General features: G+C 44.0%; 1 protein-coding gene across 1 annotated transcript in view; it reads right to left on the reverse strand.

Moving 5' to 3' along the window:
* The window catches only part of RECQL5 (RecQ like helicase 5), a 185053-nt gene that overhangs the window by 148058 nt on the left and 18592 nt on the right, over window positions 1–18403 (reverse strand). Inside the window, exons 4-6 of the mRNA XM_077459673.1 lie at window positions 15149–15309; window positions 6967–7088; window positions 3680–4198 (exon numbers count right to left, since the gene is read on the reverse strand). Coding sequence (XP_077315799.1) covers window positions 3680–4198; window positions 6967–7088; window positions 15149–15278 — 771 coding nt within the window. The 5' untranslated portion in view covers window positions 15279–15309. The remainder of the gene's footprint in view (window positions 1–3679; window positions 4199–6966; window positions 7089–15148; window positions 15310–18403) is intronic.

Raw genomic sequence — 18403 nt, forward strand, 5'->3', positions numbered from 1 at the left:
GTGTAAAAATATAACCCTTTAAGAGCTGTGGGCGGAAGTGAAGTTTTGACATCGCTTCCACCCTACATTGTTATGGAGACGGGTGGGGGCCATCTTCCCTCACTCTCCATACCCAGCTAGTGACAGCGTCCGATCACCTCTGCCGCTACCGACAGCTCCGTTAAGCGGCAGAGAGCAACCAAGCGAGGCAGGGCAGGGGGGGGGGGGGGGGGGGGGGGGTTGGGGGGGGGGGAACCTTTCCCGCCACTGATAAAAGTGATCTCACGGTGAATCAGCTGCAGAGACCACTTTTATCTTAAACCGGGCCGCTCACTGAAGAAGAGGATACCGGGGTTATGGCAGCTAGCTGCTGCCATAACGATATTCCTGCTGACATTTAACGATGGTGGGCAGTCTGGAAGTGGTTAAATGCCTCCTTATGTTTTACAGTCTCTTGCGAAAGTATTCGGCCCCCTTGAACTTTTCAACCTTTTGCCACATTTCAGGCTTCAAACATAAAGATATAACATTTTAATTTTTTTGGAAGAATCACCAACAAGTGGGACACAATTGTGAAGTGGAACGAAATCTATTGGATATTTTAAACTTTTTTAGCAAATAAACTGAAAAGTGGTGCGTGCAAAATTATTCGGCCCGTTTACTTTCAGTGCAGCAAACTCACTCCAGAAGTTCAGCGAGGATCTCTGAATGATCCAATGTTGTCCTAAATGACTGATGGTGATAAATAGAATCCACTTGTGTGTAATCAAGTCTCTGTATAAATGCACCGGCTCTGTGATAGTCTCAGGGTTCTGTTGAAAGCGCAGAGAGCATCATGAAGACCAAGGAACACACCAGGCAGGTCCGCAATACTGTTGTGGAGAAGTTTAAAGCCGGATTTGGATACAAAAAGATTTCCCAAGCTTTAAACATCCCAAGGAGCACTGTGCAAGCAATCATTTTGAAATGGAAGGAGTATCAGACCACTGCAAATCTACCAAGACCTGGCCGTCCCTCTAAACTTTCAGCTCAGACAAGGAGAAGACTGATCAGAGATGCAGCCAAGAGGCCCATGATCACTCTGGATGAACTGCAGCTGAGAACTACAGCTGAGGTGGGAGAGTCTTTCCATAGGACAACAATCAGTCGTACACTGCACAAATCTGGCCTTTATGGAAGAGTGGCAAGAAGAAAGCCATTTCTCAAAGATATCCATAAAAAGTCTCGTCTAAAGTTTGCCACAAGCCACCTGGGAGACACACCAAACATGTGGAAGAAGGTGCTCTGGTCAGATGAAACCAAAATCGAACTTTTTGCCCACAATGCAAAACGATATGTTTGGCGTAAAAGCAACACAGCTCATCACCCTCAACACACCATCCCCACTGTCAAACATGGTGGTGGCAGCATCATGGTTTGGGCCTGCTTTTCTTCAGCAGGGACAGGGAAGATGGTTAAAATTGAGGGGAAGATGGATGCAGCCAAATACAGGACCATTTTGGATGAAAACCTGTTGGAGTCTGCAAAAGACCTGAAACTGGGACCGAGATTTATCTTCCAACAAGACAATGATCCCAAACATACAGCAAAATCTACAAAGGAATGGTTCACAAATAAACGTATCCAGGTGTTAGAATGGCCAAGTCAAAGTCCAGACCTGAATCCAATCGAGAATCTGTGGAAAGAGCTGAAAACTGCTGTTCACAAACGCTCTCCATCCAACCTCACTGAGCTCGAGCTGTTTTGCAAGGAAGAATGGGCAAGAATTTCAGTCTCTCGATGTGCAAAACTGATAGAGACATACCCCAAGCGACTTGCAGCTGTAATCGCAGCAAAAGGTGGCTCTACAAAGTATTAACGCAAGGGGGCCGAATAATTTTGCACGCCCCACTTTTCATTTTTTTTATTAGTTAAAAAAGTTTCATAAATACAATAGATTTCGTTCCACTTCACAATTGTGTCCCACTTGTTGGTGATTCTTCACAAAAAATAAAAATTGTATATCTTTATGTTTGAAGCCTGAAATGTGGCAAAAGGTTGAAAAGTTCAATACTTTCGCAAGGCACTGTATAACCTGCCCTAGAAAAACAAAACAATCTTCTGATGGGACATATTGGAAAACTTTTCTCGAAAAGCAGCTGCAGCCATTGATCAGTGCAATACGACAGCAGCCGGTCAGAATGCCATTTCTCAGCTGGGGGGGGGGGGGGGACATTTGTGCATTTTGTTCTTTTTTTGTTCAGCCAGTAGGTTGAAAAAAAAGCTGACAGCATATGACCAGCTTAAGTATGCATCTGTGAAGGGGGTCAGTGGGTTAGGTTAGGTCAGCAGAAGGGGGAAAAAAATTGATTAATGCACTTTGTTTTAAAGAGAACTTATTCTTTTAAATTGTTGTCAGAACTGGAGCTTATAGATCTATGGTCCCTGTGATAGGAACCATTATAGGATGCTGCAAGATTATTATTAATAACACTTTATACACTATATTACCAGAAATATTGTGACACCTGCCTTTACACGCACATGAACTTTAATGGCATCCCAGTCTTAGTCCATAGGGTTCAATATTGCGTTGGCACGCGACAAGTTAAGGCGCAAACATCACATAATAATATGCCCAAAGGGGAGGCTGTCTGTATAGAGCAATGGTACATATGAGATATCTTGGTATCTCAATAATCAAGTCCCAAGGAAATGTCTTAGTTCTTTAAGAGTGGGAATTCCACACGCAGTATTGCGTTGGCCCACCCTTTGCAGCTATAACGGCTTCAACTCTTCTGGGAAGGCCATCCACAAGGTTTAGGAGGGTGTCTATGGGAATGTTTGACCATTCTTCCAGGGCTTCTGTGAGGTGGACGGGACGAGATGTGGACTAGAAGGCTCGACTCGCAGTCTCCGCTCTAATTTATCCCAAAGGTGTTCTATCGGGTTCAGTTCAGGACTCTGAAGGCCAGCCAAGTTCCTCCACCCCAAACTCACTCATGCATGTCTTTATGGACCTTGCTTTGTGCACTGGTGCGCAGTCATGTTGGAAAAGGAAGGGGCCACCCCCAAACTGTTCCCACAAAGTTAGGAGCATGAAATTGTCCAAAATGCCCTGGTATGCTGATGCCTTAAGTGTTCCTTTCACTGGAACTAAAGGGCCAAGCCCAAACCATAATTCCCCCTCCACCAAATGATTTGGACCAGTGCACAAAGCAAGGTCCATAAAGACATGGATGAGCCAGTTTGGGGTGGAGGAACTTGATTGGCCTGCACAGTCCTGACCTCAACCGGATAGAACACCTTTGGGATGAATTAGGGATGAATCAGGAGTTAAGACTACGAGCCATCTTCTCTTCCACATCAATGGCTGACCTCGCAAATGCGCTTCTGGAAGAATGGTCAAACATTCCCATCCCCTCCTAAACCTTGTGGAAAGCCTTCCCAGAAGAGTTGAAGCTGTCATAGCTGCAAAGGGTGAGCCAACGCAGCATTGAACCCCACGGATTAAGACTGGGATGTCATGTGCGCGTAAAGGCAGGTGTCCCAATACTTTAGGTAATATAGTGTATATTCAAACCTGGATTTTATATTTGTTTGTGTATTAATAAGTAGCAGACATGTATACCGTAAGGTTATACTGGCAATTAAAGTGAGAAGTTGGTAAATCATCAACACAATTTACCATTCCAGTTTATTTGATTGACTTTTTTCTTACCCCTGTAGGTTTCTTCTCTCCTAGAGCTTTCAAACAAAAATCCTTGAGGCTCCCATAAGGATCTGACAAAAGCTCCTTCATCTGAACATCATAGAAAAGATTGAAACGAAAGCAAGGTGTTTTGAACATTGCAATTGGTTGGCGCAGCTTCAGTGATGATATAATGTCATCTTGTACTTGCTTGGTGGCTGTGGCAGTGAGTGCAATACAGGGTGTTTGCGACAAGCGAGCTCTCAAGGTCCCCAAACGCTGATAATCAGGACGAAAATCATGGCCCCATTCAGAGACACAATGGGCTTCGTCTATGATGAGATAGGACAGTAGGCCCCGAGAAAGCAGCATGTTTAGGGTGGGCTGAAAAGATGAGGCAGCGGCCATTTCAGGGGTGATATACAGAAGCTTGGTTTTGGGGCTCTCACACTCAAGATCTTGCATGATTTGTTTGCGTTCTGCAGCGGGCAGTTTGGAGTTGAGGGAGCAGGCATTAATTTTCAGGGCTACAAGGTGGTCTATTTGATCCTGTATATTGGAACAAAGAGGAACAAGAACTAGTTAAACAGTTCACTGAAAACTGATACTTCAGTTACTAAGGCTGCTTTCACGCTGAGCAGTTTTTGAAGAGCTTTTGGGTTTAAAAAAAAAATAAAAAAGTGCAAGAAAAAGACTTCCCTTTAAATTCTAGGTATTTCTTCACACTGGTCCGTTGCAGTGTAAAAAATAAATTCTGCTTGCCGTATTTTTGGTGAATGCTTGGTCAGTTAAAAAAAATAATATATAAAATAACACCTTCCCATTGAATTCAATGGAAAATGCAAAAACACACCCGTGGTGTGCTTTTGGGTCAGATGTCCTTTAAAAAAAAAAAAAAAAATGCATATGTGTTTTTGTAGCAGAGAAGTGTGCAAGTAGCCTTACTGATATTATTATAGCAGGGCCTTCCTGAACCACAGCTGAAAACTATTTGAAATATGGGAGTTGTTTTACCTGCCAAGTATTTGCTCAGCCAGTACTGAGACTTACAGCTCCTCCACACTAGCTTTGCTCTCTGAAGAGTGATCTGAGTTCAGACTGCTCTTCAAAGAGCATCCGAAAAGTGGCGAGGCTGCTTTAACCCTTTAATCTCTGCACCAGCATGCCGCAACCGACTGCACAACACACTGTTGCGGGGTGCTTGCAGAGTGGCCCTACTCACGTTAATGGGGGACTGTAAAAGCACGGTTCAAGTGCTGGGTTTACCACCCTCCAACCATGATTGTGAACACACTTACACAGCCCTGGCAGATAGGACAGCCACATTAGTAAACCTCAACTTCTCTCCACTAAAGTTACACTACACAGCTTGGTCCCCAACCACTTTTTCTCGTAGTTAGACAACACGGCTTGGTCCCCAACCTGTCCCAAGCCTGTATTTGGGCAATTAAAAATCAGCTTCAGAATGAAAAGTCCAACATTCTGGTCTCTTCTTCCGTCAGCATGTTTCTTGTCAGCACATATACATGGATCCGATCTTTGGCTCAGGGTGCTCACTACCCCTCCGTCAGTCTAAGAACTGTGTTTTACAGGAAACTACAGGAGGCTGAAATTAATACAAATTCGGGTAATTAAACTATGCCTTGAGTTCAGCTTTAATACACTGAACAAAAGAGACAATAGCTCTTACATTTCCCAGGGGCTGGGAAATAGAATGCAGCAGAGGATGCTCAAAGCCAAGAACTATGGCACAGATATCCTAGAATACAGATGTTCCTGCAGCAGCCCCGTAGAAAGAAGCCAATGGGTGATTAAACCCAACAGACTATCAAAGCTTAAAAAAATTATTTTATGTGAAATGAGCTAACTTTATAACTAACTAGGAGTTAATAAGAACCAGTAAAATGTTACAGGCACTGTACACAAAAGATATTACACTCTAAAAACACACACACACACATATATATATATATATATATATAACACACAACTATATTTACATAGGGCTTACAATTACATTTAGTAACCTGTTTATAAAAGGATATTGAACTCATGCATCCTAGATACACCGGTCAAATCTGGTTGCCGAAAAAAAATAAAAAACACAACAATGAATGTTAGTGGGTAACTGCCAATGTTAGGGAATGTGAGCCTGCGGTGATTCCCTGGTATTACCAGGGTTACACCCATCTGGATGCACTGCTTCTATTATTAGAGTAGAAGTCAGTGAAAAGTCAATTGAAGAACATAAAATAAAGGGAAAACAAATATAAAACTGATTAAGCACAGAAAACATCTCCACAGGAGGTTCAAAACATAAGGACACTAGAAAAAATGTGCAGGGGTGGGGTTAAGGGAGTACACCCAGAGAGCATACCCAGCAAAGCATGTGCCAGCGTCCAATCACTTAAAAGCCAACAGTCTATAACCTAGGGGGTCTATGAATACCCAGCTTGTGTCCTGTACTATATGATTAAGACAAATAATGTTACTACACCGGTTTGTCTCAGTCTGTGCAAATGTGTTCATTAAGGCCCCCTTCACACGATTGGCCATAGAAGTCAATGGGCAGTGATCCATTGACTTCTATGGGCAGACGGATGTCAGTGGAGATGCGCCTGCCATCTGATCGGACAAGATCCGCTCAAAACAGACGGATGGTGACACGTTCACCATCCGTCCAGTGGATCTGATGGGATCGGATGAAAAACGGACAGGCTGTCCGTTTTCATCTAATCTCTCCATAGAGAACAGCGGGGCTCTGACAGGTCCATCCCTGCACAGCGAGCAAAAGCTGAGCCGTCATCCGCCTGCTCAGCGGGGATCAGCAGAGCAATCTCCCGCTGAGCTAGCGGAGTCCATTCAATGGATCTGCTCCTTGTGAACCCAGCCTAAGTGGGCACTCCTCTGCTGCAATCTCTGTCAATAGGCAACGGTGTTGGGATTACTGGAAATGTGCAACGATGTATTCTTATGCATAAAGTTTACAGAAAATATGTAACAGTGTATGAGGTCTTGCTAACCAATACCACAAATGTGAATATACTGTATGGACGACCATAGACAGTTTGTGTCACGGCCGATTCCCGATTTGAATCATGTATGGACCAGCTGAAGGTACCAAGTTGATTGATTGATCAACTTGGATACAACCAGCCTGCTGGATTTTGCATGCGATTATCGCTAACGGCTGGTAATCACGGTCTTCTCCCAGTGGGGGTGGCTTCCCCCGCCTCACCCTGCCCCGAGAATACAATGGTGGTTGCAGGAAAGAAATTTGCTCCGTGTATGGCTTGCTTAAGGGTTTCTGTCATTACCTGAATCAGTGCAATGAGTGGAGATATAACAATAGAAATTCCCACTGAAAGAACGGCAGGAAGCTGATAACATAGAGACTTGCCGGCTCCAGTTGGCATGCACACGAACACATCTTTGTCACCTGAAAAAGACACCACACAATAGGATATAAGTAATTAAAAAAAGAAGCGTAAGGGCTCATTGATTATAACTTTATTGAGATGTCTCTAATGTCATTTCATTTACTTCTACCGCCTGCAGCATGATGCAAGGCAGTGGATTGCGCTACACCATGCTGCGTTTGGAAAAAGTACTTCATGCAGTACTTTTTTTTCAGCGCACACAGTGATGTGAACTAGCCTCATGAGGAACAAGGGTTTTCCCTTGGCATGTGTTAGAATTACGCTGGAAAAGGTTGCCTAACGCAGTCCCACTGCACCTGGAGTGAACAAGACCTAAAACAACAAAATCATAATCTAATTAGATGATCAACCTATGCACTTCTGGCACTGGATAGCCTCAGGTAGTCCGGTTATTGTGTGCATCACAGTTGAGGGAAGGTAACCACAAGTCTTGGGTCTTTTTTTATTTTCTTTCAAGTGAAGTCTTTAAAAATATATATTTTCTGCTAGGAAAAGGCGGGTGTCTGGGGTTTAGTGTTTAATTTATTTTATTTTTATTTTTTTGGGGGGGGGGGGGGTAATTTTATTCTTATATATTTGTGATAGGGTCTTTTTTTTTTTTCTTGGAGTCAGCAGCACATACTATTGAGGTCCAGTTTATTGAACCAAGTCACCACATTGTGAAGAAATAGGATTTTTATAACAGCTTACCCCCCCCCCCCCCCCACTACTGGAAGTACCTCAGTTTTTGCAGCAAAGCAATACACGTGTAAACAAGAAAGAATGGAGGGACCTCTGTGTCCCGTGATGTACTTCAAAGAAAAGGGTTTTACAGGTAAGCCGTTATAAAAATCCTATTTTCTAAATCGTAAAACACGGGACACAGAGCCATAGTAATTACTATGTGGGATGTCCCAGAGAAATGGCAACTGAAGGGAGGGAAAAGTAGGGCACCATGAGATTAGAGGGCTTATACTGCAGCCTGCAACACACCATGCCTTTTTACATCTGCCTGATAGAATATGGTAAAGGTATGACTGAAGGACCAATTTGCAGCCTTGAAGATTTGAGCCATGGAGGCTTGGTGATGCACTGCCCACTAAGCACTAACAGCCCTTGTGGAGTGCGCTTTGATTTGAAAAATGTGGAATCTTCCTCTTTAAACCATAAGCTTGAACAATTACTTGTCAAATACATTTGGAAATAGCAAATTTTGATGCTGCCTCTTTTAGGACCGTTGGGAAATACAAACAAAACATCAGTTTTTCGAATCTGAGCAGTCGCCTTCAAGTAGACTTTGACTTCTCACACCACATCAAGAGAATGTAGTGACTTTTCATCCATAGAACCGGGTTCTGGAGGAAGGTAGAACAATACCATGGTTTACATGAAAACTTGGAGAACACAATACTACCTTTATATCCTTGTGAATAATTAAATATGGCTCTTTATTAGAAAGAGCAGGCAACTCCAATACCCTTCTTGCAGAAGATATTGCTACCAGAAAAACTAGTTTCCTTGTCAAAAGGACCAAAGGAATATGTTATATCGACTCAAAAGGCTGTTTCTGTAATGCTGACAGAACTCATTTCAAGTCCCAAGGGTTCAGGGGTGACCTAACCGGAAGATTAAGCCACGTTACCCCCTGAATAAAGCTACAAACCAAAGAATGCGAGCAAGTGGTCGCTGAAATACTGATAAGGCAGAGACCTGGCCCTTGATAGTACAAGGCCAACTTCATTTCTAACCCCATATGTAGAATGTCACGGATTCTACCTATGACATAATTCCTGGGGTGCCAACCCTTGGATTCACACCAGGAGACATATTCCTTCCAGACTCTATAATATATGATTCTGGAGGTCAGCTTCCTTGCATTAACCAAGGTAGATACCACTAAGCCTGACAGCTCACACTTCTTCAGAATGTGGGTCTCAATAGCCAAACCATTCAATTTTGCATTTGTAAGGTAGGATGGAATACCGGACCTTGTGAGAGAAGATCTCCTGGGCCACAAGAATCACAGACTTCCCTTCCTGCTTGATCCTGCGAAGAAGACATGGAAGCAGCAGAACAGGAGGGAATGCATAAATCAGTGAAAATGGATTCCACTGGAATACCAAGGCATCTGTTCCTCATGCTAGCGGATCTTTTGTTCTCTACACAAAGTTGTGAATCTTTTTGTTGAACCTGGACCCAAACAGATCTATGTCTGGAATTCTCAATCTTTGACATGTTGTCGGGAAGATATCGGGGTGAACAACTGCTCCCGGGAACAACTGCTGGCAACTCAAGTAGTTCGCCTGCGAATTCTCTATTCCTGGAATGAAGACTGCCGACAGGCAACGTACATTGTTTTCTGCCCAAGTTAGGATATGATTCCTCTCTCTGGGCTGCACGACTTCTCGTGCCCCCTTGGTGATTGATATAGGCCACTGCTGTGGCATTGTCGGGTTTGGATCCGGACAGGACAATTCCGTAATCTGAACATCCAGGCCCTCAGGGCCAAGCACACTGCCTGAATCTCTAGAATATTAATGGGCAAGGTATTTCTGACATGGACCATTTCCCTTGCAAAGTCACCTCTTCCAGGACTGCTCCCCAACCCGAAAGGCTGGCATCTGTTGTTACCACCTTCCAGGTACCTGGTAGGAAGGATTTTCCTTTCTGCATATTCTTGGTTATCAACCACCAACTGAGGCTCTGGCACACCTTAGGAGACAAGCACATTGGGAAATCTAGAGCTTGGGACCTTCTTGTTCCAAACAGATAGGATACTGTTTTGCAGCAGTCTTGAATGAAACTGAGCGTAAGGAACGGCCTCGAATGAAGCCACCATCTTTCCCAACAACCTCATGCAAAGTCGAATAGAAGGATTCTTCTTTGCCTTGACTACCTGAATCAGTTCCCTTATGGCACCGTTTTTCGCCTGGTGTAAGAAAAACCTCTTCTGGGCTTCATCTATGATCAGACCCAAGTATTCCAATCTCCTTAATGGTTTTAGGGAAGATTTTTCTAGGTAGAGAATCCAAGCTAGGTATTCCAGGTAGTTGACTGTGGTGACCATACTTTGGTCTAAGCAGGCTACAGACTGGTCTATCAAGAGCAGATCGTCTTGGTATGCTAAAATCATTATACCTTCAGCCCTTAATCTGGCTAGAGGAGGGGCCAGAACCTTTGTAAATACTCATGGAGAAGTAGCTAGTCCGAAAGGCAGAGCTACAAACTGAAAATGAAGATGTTCTCTCTTGAACTGTAGACATTTCTGGTGAGCGGGGAAAATTGGCACATGGGAGGTATGCATCCTTGATGTCGATTGATGCCAGAAGTTCTCCACCTCGTAGGATGGAGACTACTGATCGGATTGACTCCATGCGAAAAGAGCAGATATTCAAAAACTGGTTTAGATCTTTGAGAACCAGAATGGGTCTGACATCTCCATTTGGTTTGGGTACAGTGAAAAGGTTTGAATAAAACACCAATATCGCCTTATGAGACAAAAGATGGTTCCCAATGCTCAAAAGACTTTTTTCTCTGGATCCCTGGGAACGTTTAATCTGAGAAAATGAGGAGACAGGGACTCTTGGAACTCTAGTTTGTACCCTAGAGTGATTGAGAAAGCCACCCATTTGTCTTGACACTCTTCCTGCCAGACCCTTGAGAACTGCACAAGTCTTCCCCCCCACTCGAGCGAGCAGGGGCGCCCCTTTATAAGGAGGCTTTAGTATTTTGTTTTGTATGTTTCCTTCCCCAGGACTTCTTTTGTCCCTGGTGTTGACCCTGAGGTTTACCTCTTGAATTTGACGGTGTTGGTCATCGAGACTGCCTGGAGGTCACTGCTCCTGGCACTGCACAATTTAAAAACGAAATAAGCTTACTCCTTTTCCTAACTGGCAAAAGGGTACTTTTCCCATTAGAAATTCTTTGGATGTACTTATCCAGATCATCCCCTAACAGCCGTTCACTGTGAAAGGGAACATTAGCCAGGAGCTTTTTGCAGGGGGCTTCAGCTGACCAATTTTTTAATTATATTGCAAAAAATAATGACCTTGGTAACTCGGCCAAATCTTGGGCCTGCTGATCAGGAATAATCTTGAGCACCTGTTTAAACTGGTCTCTCAAGGATTGACATACACCAATTGCTGCCAGCACAGGCTGAGTTACTGAACCTGCCAGAGAAAAAATGTTTTTTAATAGGAATTCCAACTTCTTATCCATTGGATCCCTAAGAATTTGAGCATTGTCTACCGGACAAGTCAAAATTTTATTCACAGCGGATATAGTAGCATCAATTGCTGGTATCTCCCATTTTTTATTAAACTTTTCCTCCATAGGATAAAATGTTGAAAACTTTTTAGGATGATGGAAATGTTTATCTGAGTGATCCCACTCAGAATACATACGCTTTTCCAGCAATGAATCCAAACAAGAAGTAGGCTTGTCAACCAACTCAGTTGGAGCGGACCAATTCAGTAAGAGATTGTACCATCAATCTCTCAGATTGTGATCCTGATCCTTCCGAGGAGTATTCAGCCTCTTCCTGGTCCCCTGAGAAAAATTAATCTCCGGCCCCGGTTCCTCAGATTGGAGGGTCCTGGGTAACGGAAGGGGACCCATCCCTCTTAGTCCCACTCTGGGATGCGATTAAAGCCGCTTACCTCTGCTCCAACCCCAATACGGTTGAGGGAAAAAAGTCTTCAGTAACAGACAGAGGCTTCAGTGTTGGAAACAGTTGCAACACCTGATGTTCCTGATGGCTTCCTCTGACCAGCCACCTCAGATCTCTCAGGGAGGATGCCATCTTAGAGATGAGTTTAGGATTTTTAGAGCTTGAAGGAGTGCCCTCTTGAGCCATTTTTTGGGGTGTTTCTAAACCCCCCCCCGACCATAGCCCGATGCACAAATGCAGAGGTACTACCAGAAGAAATTGCATCCACTGCTTGAGCAAAAAGTCCAGCAAATGCCGCTACCGATTAACGCTCAGCCTGGTGTTTTTAATAAATGTGCCAAGGGAATGCCTGTGTAACCAACCTCTTAAATGACCCTTTTTGCTTGTGTCCCTCCGACAGTTGCAGTCAGCAAAAAATTTAGTTATTAAAACATACTCCTTCGCTGGATGTTGCCGCACACCAATGCTGCGCTAAGCCCTGCCACCTCCGTCACATCACGCCCCCCTCTCTTTTCAAAAGAGCGTCTTTCCCGCGTGGGCCTCCAATCCGATGGGAATCGCTGATCATTTTGACTTCCCCCTATCCAGGGAGAGGGGGAGAGCTTTGTCCAGGTGGGGGGGTGTTGTAATAAAATTTCCCCCAATCTTAACGGAGGCCTGGGCTGTTAGCCGGAGGGAGATCTGCTGCTTCTATTGAGACAGCGTGATCTTTGAGGAAGCATGACAAGGTACATGCTCTATACATCCCCCAGTGGTGACTTTTAGGCATGACAACATTTACTTTTTTAAAGAAGACAATTCATAAGAAACTTTAAAAGTTCCTTAGAAATCTCTACTTACCTTTCCCGCCACAGGATTTTCTGTGGTAAAACCAACAGACCCAATCTTCACCCCTCACAGTGGGCTCCATTTAAAAAAACCTTCAGGGACTGGGGCCCTTTTTCGGGGGATAAGCACTCCTGGACCCATAATAGCACCACAACAGAAAAACTTATGGCTGAAAAAAAAAATCAAACAGCACTGGATCCCGGGGTCCAGCTCTCTAGAAAAAGAAGCGTTACAGGCCAAAACTCGTTTCTTCCGCCACGAGGCCCGGGTACCAATCAATTTGGCTTAAAAAGACACTTTGAATGGACCTGGCTGCATAGCTAGCCCCAGCAATGATTTCTCCAGTGGAGCTCAGCACAGCACATCTTTACTCATGACCAACACCTTAGACACTCGCGGAAAAAAACGGAGGTACTCCCAGTAGTGTGGGAGCTTATATAGGAAGTGAACTTCCTGTCTTAGGGTGTACCAGTGTCCATCACCTGAAGGCAGTCTATAACCCATATAAGAGCTGCTATGGCTCTGTGTCCCGTGATGTACAATTTAGAAATCACATTCGCAATCCCATCATGCCATGGGCAATAATAAAATGAGACAATCCCATCTTCACCATATCTGGGAGGTCTAAAGGGAGAGGCAGAGGTTCTTCACGTGCTCCTAGTAAGGGGAGAGAGAGGGTTCTGTATTTGAAGACAGTGAAGAAAGTGGTGATCAGGTCACACTTTTGAAAGGGAGGACACATCTGTTTTTTCCTTTCTAGCAGTGGGTGTGCTATAAAGAACTCATGGAGGAGGTGAGGGAATGGGTAAAAAAGCCTTTAGCATTATCCTCTTCCTCCTTATGCCAGGCACACAGTAGCACGGGGTCATAAACATCTTGGGCAGCACAGTGGTGTAGTGGTTAGCACTCTCACCTAGCATTAAGAAGGGTCGCTGGTTCAAATCCCAACCACGACACTACCTGCCTAGAGTTTGCATGTTCTCCCTGTGCTTGCGTGGGTTTCCTCTGGGTACTCCGGTTTCCTCCCACAAACCAAAGACATGCAGGTAGGTTAATTGGCTTCTGTCCAAAATTGGCCCTAGTATATGAATGGGACATTAGATTGTGGGCTCCTTGAGGGTAGGGACCAATGTGAGTGTGCAATGTACAGGGATAAGGATAATTGTAGACACTCAGGTTGAACTGGATGGACTGGTGTCTTTATTCAACCTTACTAACTATGAAACTACTATGAAACTATCTGCAAATGGTTGGGTACCACATAAATGAGGAGAGCTAAAAATATTCACCACAAAGCTCTGTGGGCAGAACACAGAAATAATATCAGTCAACAGCAAAAGGCCTGAACTCCTCCTTCTCACATACCCTTTTTTTACCTCTCCCCGCACTACACAGAAATCTCTATCTGCATCCACTCAAATATCTACAGCCTCAAACAATAATGATGGAAGTCTTATATCTTAAGGATGGGTACACACGGGCCGAAAATCGATTGATAGGCAAAACTGCCCTCATGCTGGATCTTGACCTTGGCCAAGCTACAAGCAGTTGAGCTTGCATCAGTAGGCTGCTAATGAGTATTTAATGGAGTATGGGACAAAAGCAGGCTCTGGGTTTTTTTGTTTTGTTTTTTGACCACAGCAGTGGCTCATCACTCAAGACTTATCTACCGTTTTGTCACCACTTATAACCAGAATGGTGAGCTGTGACATTGTGGGAGTCAGCAATGAAATCCCTCTGGTGTTCCCGTTGGAGAAAGTACAACGTGTTGTACAAGATTGGGCATGTAAGGCACAGCAACAGGAGAAAGAGGTAGACTTCCTGCTGTCTTATAGCCCGACTTATTTTGAATCCATTCCTATGGGGCAGCACCAAACACAGGAGGAGCATGAGGAGAAGGAAGGTTGAGATGCCAGGAGTGAGGACGACGACATGGGCTAGACTTAGCCCCCTGCCAAACTTAACGTGTTGTACATGGATGGGGTGAGATAGTTGTGGACAACATTGTCCTCCGTAACACCGAGGGTCAGGTTTTTCTGCAGCTGTAAATTTGTGGCAGAAGGGCTCATTCAAAATGCAGTGATTTACATTTACTGTGCAATTGTTTTGCACAAAACAGCCCCAATGCTTCTCTTCAGGGTTCCCACACTGGCACTCCTGGCTCGTCCCCACCCACTGAGTGCCCCCAGTGGAACCTGCTTCCTAAGGGGCAGTTGTACATGCTCACTTCCGAGCCCAGCTGTTTGTGTCTATTAAGATACACAGCCTGGCTCGGCTCCACCCGCCACTCTCTGCTCACAGGTTTGACTCACAGCAATATGAGCCAATGACTCCAGCTGCTTTCAGCCAAGCCTGTGAGAGCCGGGAAAAGAGGAGGGGAGTGAAGATCTGCTGCAAATGTGCATAGCACTATATCAAGATGGGGTTCAGGTAGGTATTAATGGAGGGCTGGCAGGGCTACTATAAAAAAATAGTTTTACCTTAATGCGAGAATGCATTAACGTAAAAAAAAACTTTTACCTTTACAACCACTTTAAGTCCCTCTACAAGGAAATAAGAATAGCATATGAAAAAGTCAGTCACCTCTAACCACAGTACGAGTTGCATTCTCCTGCAGATCAGAACGAAAAGAGTCAAATCCAAAAATCTTCTTCAGGGCAGACTGTACCCTGCACTTTGGCCGTGCTGATGATGAGGAACACTCTGCACTCATCTTTTAGAGAAGAAAAAGGCATCTAATCCTCCTGCAGAAAAGAAATCAATTATTCAATCACATAGAGAAAATATCTAAACAATGACAAAAATCAGAGCTATGCAGGAACTATAGGTTGTGTAATGTAGAAGTACGATAAAGGCAACTGAGCTTTTAGAGATCAATGTCAATATAAAAGCCACTAAAACCATCACAAAGAAGCAGACTGTACACCAATGAAACCAACGACAATTTTATATGTTTGTCAGCCAAATGTTTAACTTTGTTGTATTATTTCTATATATATGGTATTACATAGTTGCATAGTAGGTGAGGTTGTAAAAAAAAAAAAAAAGACACAAGTTCATCCAGTTCAACGTGTGTGTGTGTGTGTGTGTGTGTGTGTGTGTGTGTGTGTGTGTGTGTGTGTGTGTTAATACATTGTATAGCCCTGTATGTTGTGGTACCCATCTAATAGTTTTTTTTTTTTTGTTTTTTTTTTTTATTATCGATGCTCCCCTCTGATAGCACTGCTTGTGCAAGAGAATTCCACATTCTTACCACTCTGACAGTAAAGAGCCCTTTACGCAGTTTAAGGTTAACCCGCTTTCTCTTAATTTTTGCGTTTGGCGCGTCTTTTTAAATTCCCTGTCACTGAAAAGTTTGTTCACAATGCTAGGGTCACCAGTACGGTATTTGTACATCAACATCATATCCCCACTCAAGCGTCTCCTCTCCAGAGAGAATAAGTTCAATGCTTGTCATCTTTCCCCACAGCTGAGACCTCCCAGTCCCTTAAAGAGGAAGTAAACTCTCCCACTCTGATGCTTCTTTTCATTTAGTCCATTATAATAAGTCATTATCAGACTATAGCCACTGTAATCCTGTCCAAATCGCATATTAATTACTGTTTAAAGAAACTTTAAAAAATCTTGTTTCCAGGGGTTAGGCAGCGCCATCTTAAGTATTGTTTTCTGAGTCCACAGTGGAGTGCATTTCCGCCATTACATTGAGCACTTCCTGTACTGTTTACCAAGCCTCCTTCTCCATCCAGCGTTTCTATGGCAACCCTGCTTCCCTGTTCATAGCTTACTTGTTTATTTCATAGTATTTACTTGTGCCAGTGTCTAATGTTTCCCTTTGTCAGACTTATCAGCTTCAGCTGAAGAGACTGCAGTAATGGCCAATATTTAGACTATGTGAGGTCAAATGGTGTGTAGGAGGAAGCTCTGAGTGATTAGCAGAGTTCAGTGTTGTGCGTAGGAAGTCCTGATAACAGACAGATAAAAGACATAGTGAGTGTGCCTTAAATCAGGGGAGATCTGGGCATGCTCAGTGACTTCATTCTACAGAACAACAAGGATTACAACAATACTAAGCAAGTAAGGAGATATCTACAAGCAGTGTTCATTAGGGTTTTTTATGCTGATTTACATGGGACAAAGTTGTGGGGGAGGGTTTACAACCACTTTAATTAGCTTAGTTGCCCTTCTCTGTACTCCAGTACATCCTTCCTGAGAACTGGTGCCCAGAACTAGACGGCATACTCCAGGTGCAGCCGGACCAGAGTCTTGTGAGAGAATTATCGTATTGCACAGAGTGGCCTGATCCTCCTCTTCTGGGGTCCGCCGGCCGGCGCTCTTGGCTTTTCTCAATGCTCCCCCATAGGAAGTGGTTTCCTGTAGGGCACACATGCATGCATCCTCCTGACTTGGCTGTGTGCATCTATCTATTGGCACACAAAAGCACGGCTTAGCCCCAAGTCTGTTGCCTCCTCAGCATTTGACAGCAGCCGGAGCCACTGGCTCTCAGCTTGTGAGAAGGGAGAGAGAGAACCAGAACTGCTGCAGACTGGCACAGTGCTGGATCAATCCAGAACTCAGGTAAGTATTTGGTTCTTATGAACTGGCCAAGATTCGAACCATGTAGGGCCAGCTTTACACTCAGTAGGATGTGTTCCTTATGATGATGCTTCTTCAACTAGTTGAAACCATTCTTTGTCTATGCTCCCCCACCCCCATAATCTTCTGCTGTGATGGAGTTAATAAAACGAAGGGGCTGTCACAGGTTCTCATTAAGAGTGCCTGATTATGCCCTCCTTTCCGCCCAGTTCCACCATTCATAGAAACTGTACTGCTATAGCATGTGTGAATAAGAAAAGATTGATAGATCCCTTTGAAAAATGGTGGAGCTAGACGGAAAGAGCAGACATAGTCGAGCACTTTTGAGGAGAGGCCGCGGGCCCTTAGTTCTGTTAACCCCTGTCAGGAAGTCAGCACAAAGGACACATCCTACTGACCATAACATATATCCCTTATGCAGATTTTTGTGCTTTTTATTTTAGCTGCAAACTCTGAAGACTTGTGTCTATTTTTTACAGTCTACATAATGTATGCGACGTGCATTGTTGTGACTGCAAGGTTACGAAATATTGTAGAACAATGAGGGATATGTTGATGCTTTAAAGCTGATCCGTAGACAAACTGCTAAAAACCTAGGAGAAATTCATGAGAGCTGATGTACCTGCCAAAGGATCTGTATTTTTGTCCATCAAATTCTGAAATTTGCAAAGTTATGCCACACAGCACAGACCCGTTTGGCAGGTCACAAGGCCTGAATTTTCTCTGCTACAGTTAATCTTGTCCCTCTCTCAGTCTTGTCCCTCTCTCAGCCTGTGAAAGAAGAAGCAACACTGATAAACTCATCTCTGTTACTCTATTCTCACCTGTCAGCATGCTCATTTTTTTCCCCATGAGCACTACAACACCAAGTACTGGTTCTTTTTTGCTGCTTCTCTCTCTCCCTGTCGGAGATCAAGCTCTTCCCATCTGTGTGGCTGTGCGCTGCGTGTAGCGCAGTCCATTATTTTCAATGGCCACCCCTTACCCACAGAGAAAGAAGTTCCTTTGTTTAGTTTTTTTTTAAATTGCACCACACCGAAAAAGCAATGTGTTTAGGAATTAATGACACATGTTTGCTTAGAACAGCATGTTTGATGGCATATCAGGAACATGAGCGATTTTGCGTGCATTCCCTGATGCGCAGTAAGGTGAACCTAGCCTTAGACTGGTGTGCGTAAAGACTGAAAATACTTTTCAAGGATGCCCTGACTGGAAAATGGTCGATATATACTGGTCTATACAACA

This window comes from Lithobates pipiens, unplaced genomic scaffold, assembly GCF_037356315.1.
Source record: "Lithobates pipiens isolate NorthernLeopardFrog02 unplaced genomic scaffold, aLitPip1_a1.2 Scaffold_28, whole genome shotgun sequence".
In the NCBI taxonomy this organism is placed as follows: domain Eukaryota; kingdom Metazoa; phylum Chordata; class Amphibia; order Anura; family Ranidae; genus Lithobates; species Lithobates pipiens.